The 10,799-nt window shown below is 50.2% G+C and overlaps 1 protein-coding gene across 1 annotated transcript; it reads right to left on the bottom strand.

Annotated features, from left to right (window-relative positions):
- Positions 1 to 945: 945 nt before the first annotated feature.
- On the bottom strand, positions 946 to 10,578 carry PFKFB2 (6-phosphofructo-2-kinase/fructose-2,6-biphosphatase 2). The gene is made up of 15 exons (XM_009997511.1): positions 10,467 to 10,578; positions 10,266 to 10,362; positions 9,876 to 9,942; positions 9,647 to 9,721; positions 9,457 to 9,513; positions 8,839 to 8,963; positions 8,261 to 8,468; positions 7,914 to 8,060; positions 7,340 to 7,444; positions 6,569 to 6,698; positions 5,816 to 5,878; positions 5,055 to 5,128; positions 3,036 to 3,227; positions 1,657 to 1,679; positions 946 to 1,015 (listed from the first exon to the last, which is right to left on the bottom strand). Exons 1-15 carry the CDS (start codon positions 10,576 to 10,578, stop codon positions 946 to 948), a joined length of 1,545 nt encoding a protein of 514 aa, XP_009995813.1.
- Positions 10,579 to 10,799: the final 221 nt, after the last annotated feature.

The raw sequence follows: 10,799 nt of genomic DNA on the forward strand, positions 1-10,799 counted from the left end.
AAGCCCCAGGGGATGGGTGAGTTGAGGAGCAACGTGCCCTGGTTGCACTGGTGGGACTGTTCCCCAGCCATCCTGAGATGCAGCACAGTGATATCCCAGGGCCAGGCTTTCTGCTCCTCTGCAGGACAGTCACATGCAAAAACTCTGTGGCATTCTTTAAAATGCCATCACAAACCAGAGAATGGGAGACAAAGGTGTGTAACTTCAGGATCAGTCTTGGACCTCGTGTCCTACAACATGTGTGCAAACACCAGGGATGGAGAAGAGCAGAGCAGTCACATCGGGAACATTGTTGGAAGAAGAGCTTCACTCCAAGGACAGAGTGCAATTACAGTGATGAACTCTGCATCCAAGGGGCCAAATACATTCAAGGAGGAGTTTCCCAGGCCTGGAGGAATGCTGCCTGGGCAGTGGCAGGAGCTGCACCTCCTGTGAGCTGCATCCCATGGCAGCAAGCCCCGTGCCCCACAGCTGTGGGACCACCCTGCTGCAGGGGAATGGGCCAAGCCCTCACCCAGCCTGAACCCCAACACCTGACAATCAGGGAGCAGATCTCTGCTGAGAGCAGGAGCAGGTCAAAACCAACCCTGGCAGCCCCTGCGCAGCCACCTGGAGCCTCCCAGGACACAGCTTGTGTCCCCTCTGAGCCCACCTGCAGGCACCACCACCCCTGTGCTCCCAAGGGCAGGTGGTGGAACCCCACGCAGGGCCCTGGGGTGCAATACAGCCAGGCCCCCCTAGATGGAGCAACTAAATGGCAAAAAACGCCTGTTACAAGACAAAAAAAAATCATCAGCGATGCACGTGCTGAACGAGGTGAAACAGCAGCTGAGCCAAGCGAGGGGCCACAAGGGTGGGTCTGGCACAGCCAGAAGCTGAGCAGGGCACAGGGAGCAGGGGGAGCCAGGGCAGCTCCAGCCTTCCTGCAGGGCAGCAGCCCAGGTCTCAGCCCAGCCTTCCCTCAGAGGCCGGGGGGGCAGGGCAGGTCTCATGGGTGATGCTGGGTGCTGGCTCCCTGGAGAGAGGGACAGACAAGGACACATTCCTCCCTTAGGGTGGGAGGAAGACCATCCTGCTCTCTTCACCCACATTCAAAGATGCCTCCAAAGAGACATGACAGTGAGGACTTGGTGACAACTGCCACCAACACCGAGAGGTTTATCCACCAGCTGCTCTCCCAGCACATACTAAACCCATCCAGCTCCCCTCTGGGGAGCAGGGGCTGAGCAGCTCTGCTCCCACCCAGGCTGTGACCCAACAACTCCTGCAAAATCCCTGTGATAATTATTGTCACCACAATCTGTCCCAGAAGGAGCAGAGACACACGTGGGACCTGCCCAGTATGAGCTCTGCCAGCAGTGCCAGCACAGGGCACTCCCACAGCCCAAGATGCAGCAAGCTCAGGGTAAAACACACTTGCAGGCAGCACAAGCACGATGCTCCAGTAAGCCCAGTTTGATCAGTGGGCTCAGCCTAGTAACATGTTCCTCCCCCACTGAGGTGGCCCTTAGTGACAGGTTATTACACAGCAAAAGACTCCCTTCTGCCCCACTTGTGTGGCCTCCCCAGAGCAGTTCCCATGCAACATTCACCAGGAGAAGTCCTACTTACTAAACGGACAGAGAGTACATACAAGCTGCTTTCAGTGGTACTCACAGGCAAGCATTTCCCCCTTGAGGCTGCAAAGGAAAAAGAAAACAGCACAGGATAGCTCATAGTGCATCTTAAAGGAGATTTAAGAGTAACAGCAAAAGCAGCAAAGCAAATGAGGAGAGAAGAGGAGCAACCCCACGATGCCACGTTGGGGAGCTCAGGGCGGGTTTGTGTCACAGCAGAGCTGATACAAGGCACTGACCATCATGTGCCTCCACTGCCACTCATCTCAGGGACTCCATCCAGGCAAGAGGTCCCAGGGCAGCACCATTCCCTCCCCCTGCACACACCCAGGGCCCCAGGGATTAAACACTCCTTCTGAGCTGTCAGTGCTTCAACATCATGATTCTGGAGAGTAAAACAGCCAACAGGCAGTGGGTGGGGATGCCCATCCTGCACTGCCCAGCTAGAGACACCCACAAATCCAGACATGGGGACAGTCAGGGCCCTCTGTGGGCCAAACCCACTCAGGGCAAAGTCTGGTTTGGTTCAGTTCCCTCCAGAGCCCCAGGATTTTGGGAATGTTTAAATCTCATGTTCTTCACTGAACATGGAAACAGCATCAGTGTTCACCTGTGCTGCATCACCCCCTCCTTCACTCTCTAGCCACTTCCTTGGCTAACAGGGAGGAGAACAAGAAGTTGGGCTCACAAATATCTGAGATGATTTTATCTTTAAACAGCTTTGGTAAGGATGGCTGTTTCTGCACGAGGAGCCCAGCCAAGCCCTCACATCTCCCCCCTGCCCGGTCTGACAGGCAGCAGCACCCTCAGCTGCGCCTCCCCAGGCAAAGAAAAACTCCTCATCCAGCAGAGAAACAACTTTAAGTGAGAAAAAAAACAATCAGGGCTTTGCCTCCAATGCTGATGAGGACCTACGTGCTCCTAAGGTTAAAACCACCAAGCACCAGAAGCCAAACTGCTTTAATTTGGGCACCCAAAGAGCCCACTGACCCGCTGAACGTGGGAAAAAGGGCACCAACAAAACCAAGGACAGATTTCCAACCCAGCTGCTCTGGGGTTAGAGCAACACTTCCCTACAGCACCAAATAAGGGCAAATAGGGTATTTGTAACTCTTTCCAACCAGGGGTTTGCTGGAAAGCAAGATATGACCCACCAACTGGGTGACCAGTTGGTCACCCTACCAAAACCCTGATGGAAACCTGCCTGCACAGAGCCTGAGTTTTAACATCCTCTGGCACCACAAGTTTTTGGGGAGGTTTTTGTGAGGTTTTTCCTTTCTCAAGTTGGTATAACCCTGAATGATTTTCACACAGAAACAGAGATAGTGATTAAAGCCCTAGGAAGGGTCTGTGTGTCAGAGAGGACCACGGGACAGCCATGGGTGATGGTGGGGAGGGGGAGCATAGGGAAAGTACCACCTGGACACCGACTTGTAGCTGCTGCTGGTCGGCCCCATCTCGAGCTTCCAGGGCCAGGAAAGGTCCCAGTGGGTCGAGAGGTTTGCTCCCAAGGCTGTAATGTCGAGGGCGCTTTACCGTGTCCGCGCTGGCCCGCGGCGTAAAGCTGTTCCTTCTCATCCTTACAGGGGTTTGGCTGGTGGGAAACTTGTCCTGATCCCAGATGGAGGGTATCACAAGGAATGAGAAGGGGAACCACAGTTTAAAACCACAGTTTAGAGCCCCAGCACACAGCTCCAGTGTCGCATCCCCTCCCCTCTAGGAGCTCCCTTTGGTGAATCCCACACTGGAACCACCACTCTGTGCCTCCCCCAGCTGAGCAGCAGCAGTGGGAAATGACTCCCTCTGCCAGCTCAGCTGGCTCAAAGTCCACTGAAAAAGTCTGCCTTTCCAGCAGTTCTACTTCCCTTTGGGATATTCTTGCTTAGGTGGTTTTGTCTGGGCTGGTTGTTTGTTTTTTTCAATTTTCTTCTTTTTCTCCCCGCAATCAGCTCGGGGAAGGGGAGGGGGAGGAATGTAAGCAAATGGAAAACTACCCCTCCTTTTTGTTTTTTCTTCCCTAAAGCAGCCACATTTCCCAAGTAAAGCAAAGAACAGAAACAGCCTCTGACTCCTCCAAGTGGACAGCAATGATTCAACACTGCATCAAGTCACAAAGCAATAAATGCCCAACCGGAAACTACCAAAACAGGACCAGCCACAAAGATCTTGCCAAATATCCTCAGTTTAGCATTTTGCAGTCCATTTAGCTCCACAAACCCTCCAGCCACGGCTGCAGGTTCCTGGTTTCCCCATCCCTTGTTTCTGGTCCTTCAGCACACAGACTTGGACAGAACAATAACCCAGGCAATCAGCCAACAGCTCTTTATAAAATAAAAAGGGGCAGCTAAAAGCCTAAATGTACCAAAAGAGCTTAAAATGTGATGCTCTTGAGATTTGCCATCAGCTGGGAACATGGAGGGTCAGTTTGTGGTCTTCAATTGGAGGAGTTAATTGCTGGCAATTGCTCCAACAGATCAGCTCCCTCTGCAAAACTGTGTTTGCAGAAGGGAGCATCTGAAACAGCAGCAACTGCCACAGATTTAGCACAGAGTTGTGTGCTTTGCTGTACAAGGTGGAAGGCCAAGCAGTTATTTAAGTCATGGGAGAGATTAGATTTCACAGAGTGGTTGGACACTGGAACAAGCTGCCCAGGGAGGTGGTGGAGTCACCATCCCTGATGAAGGTTGAAGGGTTGTTTGGATGTGGTGTTGGTGGAGATAGTTTAGGGGAGAACTTTGTTGAGGAGGGATGATGGTTGGACTCAGTGACCCCAAGGGGCTTTTCCAACCTGAATAGTTTAAAATATTTTTTAAAATACACCAAAAAAAAACGTTTGAAGTGTTTCCATCACTGCTGGAAGATGCCCAGTGCCAAGGAGATAAACTGGACCTATCTCCTCCTGCTCCAATACATACAAAATTTAGGAACACCTTGGCCTTGCCCTGCCCTGAATACTTGGTACAGGAAATCTGCAGAGACATGGGAAAAAGCTCCAACTCTTCCCCAGCACAGCCCCCCAGAGGGCTGCAAATGCTGCCAGCCCAGCCCAGCCTTACCCCTCTAGGCAGCTTAGAAACAGAAAGCTCATCAAGACAATGAGAAAAATTCACTTTAAACGTTTTGGCAAGACTTTTTGAAGTTACTGCAATTCATGCAGATGAGCATGAACAACAAATACTTTGCTGTAAACTGAGAACCAGACCTGGAATTTAAATGTCTAACCTAAACTCATCCATTCTGCTTCCTCAGCTCTGAAAAACATCCCCCCTGGCCTGGGAAGAACATTAACCCAGCCTACAATTCATTCTGCTTTGGGGGATTATTTTGGAAGCAAGTCCTTCTGGCCACAGAAAGCAAATGTCCACTCCTAGCAGGTATCTCAGAGTGTTTCACTTCAGGTGCTTCTTTTTGGAGATGGAAAAAGGCAGCAAGACTTACTGAGTTCAGGGAGGGTTTGTCACGGTGGGTGTTCACTGCTTCCACGTTCAGGGTAATGGTCTCCACTTTACAACCTTCACCCAAAAGATAGAGAAGTTTTATATGAGAAAGGGCAATTCATTAAATTACTGATTTCATAGAATCGTAGAATGATGAAGGTTGGAAGGGACCTTAAAGACCATCAGGTTCCAACCACCTTGCTATGAGCAGGGACACCAAACCAGGCTGCACAAGCCTCATCCAACCTGCCCTTGAACACTTCCAGGGAGGGGAGGCATCTATTTATTTATAATATTGAGAACAGCAGGGAAAGCAAGCAGGAATACAGTTGTTATTTTTTATTTTGTAAAAATAAAACAGCTCATAAACAAAGAGTTAACCTTATTATAGGAATTTTATGTTTTAGCTGCTTTGACCTCCCCTGCAGCAGAGCAGCCCTGGGCTGTACAGACCACAGGTCTCTACAGACAATCCATTTTTAACTGCATCCCAGGGCCAAATCCAAGTTTGGAAGCACAGATGGGCTTCATCAACAGGTAAAATCCAAAACTGTCACAGGTTCAAGAGAGGCCCCAGGAAAACACCCCCCCACACCTCCTCTCCCACTGTCCCCAAAACCTTCACACTCTCCTGTACTGTATTTCAATATACATTCAAAATATTTCCATCAAGACTGGCTGCTGGCACACACAGACACAAACTTGCATCAAACTCACTCACACAAACCAGGGGGGAAATCAAGAAGTGCAGACACTATTTACCGTAGGCAACAGGGGTGAGCTTGAGGATGGTGTGGAGGGGGCAGCGCAGGTAGGGCAGCTCATCTAGGGCAGAGACAGGTGTCAAGGGACCCTTTCCACAGCAACCATGGGACACCAACCACCCTGTACCCTCCCCAGACCCCCTCTTCCCTTCCCAGCCCTGGGGCAGCAGGATGGGCCCATCCCCCTATTGCCAACCACAGAAACCAGCAGCACGTGGGTGGGAAGCAGCAAGAGCTGCCATGGACCCAAGCAAGTTTTATTTCAAATTTTAGTGAAAGCTTATTAATTTTATTAGAACTTTTATTAACCTCCAGTACCACCCACTGGAGTTTAAGAAAGGAGCCTGCAGCAGACTGGAATCACTTCCAGGCCATGCCAGGAGAGGGATCAGATACAGCACTACAGCCAACCCTACTGATGCACCAGAAAATGTTTTCTTTACTTTTAAAAAAATAAACCCTTCAAAGATTATGTAAATTCTGCTGGATAAACAGCTGCAGAAGCAACAGCTGAACAGAAAACCAGGAGCACATGCATCTGCACCTCTCCCAAAGAGAGCTCCTTGCTAAGCTCCACACTCCACTGAAATGCAATAGTTAAAATATTACAGAAATGTGGGTTTTTTTCTTTTTTAAGCAGCTCTTCCGCTGTGAAAAATCAAAACAGCAATTACAAGCCACCCTCCCAAAAGCTCTGCAAAGGAAGCAGTCAGAGAAGCCAGCCCCAAACATCAGACATTTATTTTTGTACCTGCATTCTTGTCAAGAAAATAAGCCAACAGACACCTCATAACCGCCTGGTGGGAGATGACCAGGACGTTGCCTTGCCGCTCCAGCTCCATAATTACTGGCTCCAGGCGCTGGACCAAGTCCTGGTAGGACTGGAAAACAACACAGGAATTTTTCAAGGAGTTTGTAAACAGAGGCTTGAAGCAGAAGTAGCAATTAACACAGCTTCACCTTCAGGAAAATAACCCTTAAAGTCACGGCTGATCCGGTAAACAGAGGCAAAAAAGCAAACAGCAGAAGGTGAATTTAGTGTCACCAGCCCCCAGATTAGAGGAGGATTCAGATTACTGGTAACTCTTGAGGAGTGCAGTAAAAACCAAATAAAATAGTAAATTATACACTTCAACAAGGCTGTGAAGTAAAACCAGAAATGACTTCATACCACACCCACAACTATTTTCTTTCCAAGATGTTGTGGGTTTTTTTTTTTCATAGTGACAACTCCAGGCTTGGCCAAACAAGCACAATGAAGAAACCTCTCTGGGTGGGAGGGGAGCATCAATGGACTTGGCAACTGGCCCAATTAATATGATTGAAAGGCATCATTTGCACACCACAATAAAGGAAATCAATAAACCTTTCCTCTAAGGGAGGATCGAGGATCCAAACGTTTTCAGTTTCTCATATCAATATTGGCAAAAATAGCTAAAATTAAACAAAGTCCTTCAATTCTACACATAAGCATTTGTTTTACCTAAACTATGTTTTATTGTTATTACTTAAGGATCTTCACCTCTCCTCCAGGATAACGATACAGGTATTTCTCTTGATCCCTCAAGGCAAACTCATCTGGATACTTGGCTTCAATTTCTGCATAGGTCATTTCTTCACATACCCCCTGAAAGGGAAGAAGACCTTGTTACACCACACTTAGTTTCAACAGAGGTTGAATTATGCACAAAAAGCAAGTGGCTGAGATCAGCAATCCCTCTATTTAGGATTTTTTGTGGATCATATCATTAGGGATATTTTAGGTATCATATCTGGCACACCTAGACACTCAGCATCCGTGCACTGCTCATCCAGTAACCTTTGTCCAACCCAGTATGGCATAACAATATCTGGGATGTGCAGTGTTCTCTTCTTTCTCCAGACCAGCTGGATACACTCACAGCAAGGTCTGGCAGCTCCAGGCATTGCCAGCCCTGTCCCAAACCATCCCAAACCTCATGGTGATGGCCAGAGCACATTAAACAAGGACATGGGTATAAATGAAGAGGCAACAGTCAGGTTTACCATGATAATTTGGTTTTAAACATGATTTGCCATCTAGAAAAGCTAAAGGATTCAATCAGCTTTTCACTCACAGCATCAATCTCGTTGAGAATCTTCCACTGCTCGTAGGTGACCCCCAGGGACTCGGCCGTCTGGATCGTCCTCTTCAGCTGGCTGGTCCACACCTTCAGATCTACTATTTCCTGCTCCTCGATGAACTTCTTCAGCGCCTGAGCAAACTGCAGAAACCAAAAACAAGTCAAGGGGAGGTTAGGAGGGAACAGGAGCTGCTGCCATTGTTAAAAGCATCGTTTGAAGGGCTGTGGTGGCAAGATCCAGCTGCAGGGCTGCCCCTGGTAGGGGCAGGAGGCAGAGCCCGGCTCTGGGCCTGCTCACACCTTCACCAACCCAGCAAACCCGGGTGCTGCCAAACACGTACCTGCTTCCCACGTGGTGACAGACCAGAATCCCCACCAATCTTGCCAACAAGATTATATTCACTCTCACCATGTCGGCAAAGGTAGATGGTGCGTGGCTGGACATGAATGTTCATTAGGTAATAGACGATTTTACTCTGGATGTAATCCTGGACTCTGTTTACTAGGAACCGCTGTCCCACATTGATCACTTTAATGAAGGAAAGATCTCTGGAGTCAACATAAGATAAGAACACCCACAGGACTGGTTTTAAAAATGAAGCACGTGCATCTGCGGGTGTAATCTAGCTATGCATCCCCTAGTAAAGGGATGAGCACTACCACTGGGTTGCTGCAGCAGACAGAAGAGACCCTGAACTGCAGTGCTTACAGAAGGAGCTGCACTGCACTGCAGCACCCTGGAGAAAAATCCTTTCAAATCACTTGGGAGCTGAGGGTATCACCTTCCCACCAGCAATGGCACTTTGGGGGAGCAGAGGCTGCAGCAGACGCCTTGCAGCATCCTGAGCCAGAGAACAGCAGCAACACAGCAAAGCAGCTCGTGTGTGCAAGGACAAGTGCACCCCAGGGCTTTGCTTACTTGTCATAGGCATCGGGATCAAGAGGCTGGTAAGTGACCTTGTAGCACTCAATCCTCTTCAGGAAATCATCCATCACGTTCTCCCTGTTCCTCTCAGGATAGTCAGGGCTGGAAACTTTCACCTCCTGATCAACAGACAGCCACACTTTGTGAGAGCAAAGCAAACTCGGCACAGAGCAAAAGCAACACTGAATAACATTATTCTACCCTTTTGAAACAAATGAGCATTGTCTAATGCTGCCCTGTGGAAAAACCTGCTCCTGGAGAGGAAACAAGGGCAACTCTGAAGGCGCTGGAGTGCTTGGCCCTGGGACAGACACAGCTGGCTCTGCTAGCTGTCCCTGCAAGCCACTCACTGCCTGCCTTCCCTTCACCAGAAAACACGCTTCAAGGTCAAACATTTCTCAGCTTCATTTGATTTCCACGTTCTCACATAACTAACTGCCATCTTTAGCTTTGATAAAGCTGCAAACTTAGCTGCTTATTTCCAAGGTGAAACACAAGAACACAGGCATTTGCCAGCATTGCTGTAAACCACCATAGCTGGTGACCTTGCACTGAGCACCCCAGATCTCATGGAAAGCTCTGGCAACTGAGTCTGGAAAACGTGGCACATACCAGGATATTGGCAGCAATGACTTCTGGATCGTCACAGACGGACTCCACAAAAAACACCTACAAAGAAGACAAGGAAGTGTGTTTCAGAGAGTTAAGAACTCTGTCCTGACTCAAGAGACAAGAGCTCCTGCCCAGGAGCAGGCAGGGCCCGTGGTGTAGCCCCACTGCACCCCCAGCAAAGCAGCACTACCTTGAAAGCATTTTCTTTTGCAAAATTTAAGATCAAGTCCCGTCTTTCTCGAGTCGTGTTGGTCGCATCAAACACCTGCCAGAAAATTAATATGTAGCAACGAGTAAGCCTCTCTGAAGCTTTCAAATCAGCCCCAAAATCATCTGGGACTACCATCAGGTCCCCAGATGCCCTGGGTGGCTTTGAACTACCCGGACACAACACCATATCTGTTCCAGAGAAGCCTTACAGCAATCTGCCCGCACTCCTCCAGGAGATAAGCCTTCACGTCTTCTAGAGCCACCAAGGCACATTGTCTGTGGGACAGAAACGGGGGCTATCAGGGGCAACATGAAGTACAAAACACCTTCCCTCCCTGCCCAGGAGGCACCCACCCCTGCACCCTCCCAGGAGACCTGAAGGCATCTGTGCCCATAGCCTGCTCCAGGCGCTGGCAGCCCCCGCGCTTTGTGACAGCCTCAAGACAGTGACAAACCTCCCAGGCAGGATCCCTGCACAGGCTGTGCTACCTCCTCCCCCAGTTTCACGGCCATTCTGTGCCTCCTCAAAGGCAGAGCCTGCCAAGAGCTGAGCCCACCCAGCCCACCGGGCCGGGTCCAGCCCCCGGACAGCGACTCACTTGCGGATTTCCATGGCTTCCTTGTTGTCGTGCCTGAAGAAGTCGTAGGACTTGTAAGACTTCACCGCTTCCCGGCGATACACCCCTAAGTTAAACACTTCACACACAAGAGAGGAGCGTGTGAGACCCAGGACGTCTCACAGACAGACCTCAGGGTGCTCCCCAGCCCAGGGCAGAGCCACCCCCCAAACACACACACACCTTTGGTGGGCACCCCGATCCAGTTGAGGTACCGGGTCAGCTTCTTGGACACGTAGGTCTTGCCGCGGGCGGGCAGGCCGATCATCACGATCAGCGTCGGGGAGTTGGTCATGTAGGAAGCCCAGGCTGCAGGGAACAACCTCCCCCCCCACACACCTTTGGTGGGCACCCCGATCCAGTTGAGGTACCGGGTCAGCTTCTTGGACACGTAGGTCTTGCCGCGGGCGGGCAGGCCGATCATCACGATCAGCGTCGGGGAGTTGGTCATGTAGGAAGCCCAGGCTGCAGGGAACAACCACCCCCCGGAGCATCAGCAGCACCTCCCGGCCAGCC

The sequence above is a fragment of the Chaetura pelagica genome, unplaced genomic scaffold (assembly GCF_000747805.2).
Source record: "Chaetura pelagica isolate M959 unplaced genomic scaffold, ChaPel_1.0 scaffold215, whole genome shotgun sequence".
Classification (NCBI taxonomy): domain Eukaryota; kingdom Metazoa; phylum Chordata; class Aves; order Apodiformes; family Apodidae; genus Chaetura; species Chaetura pelagica.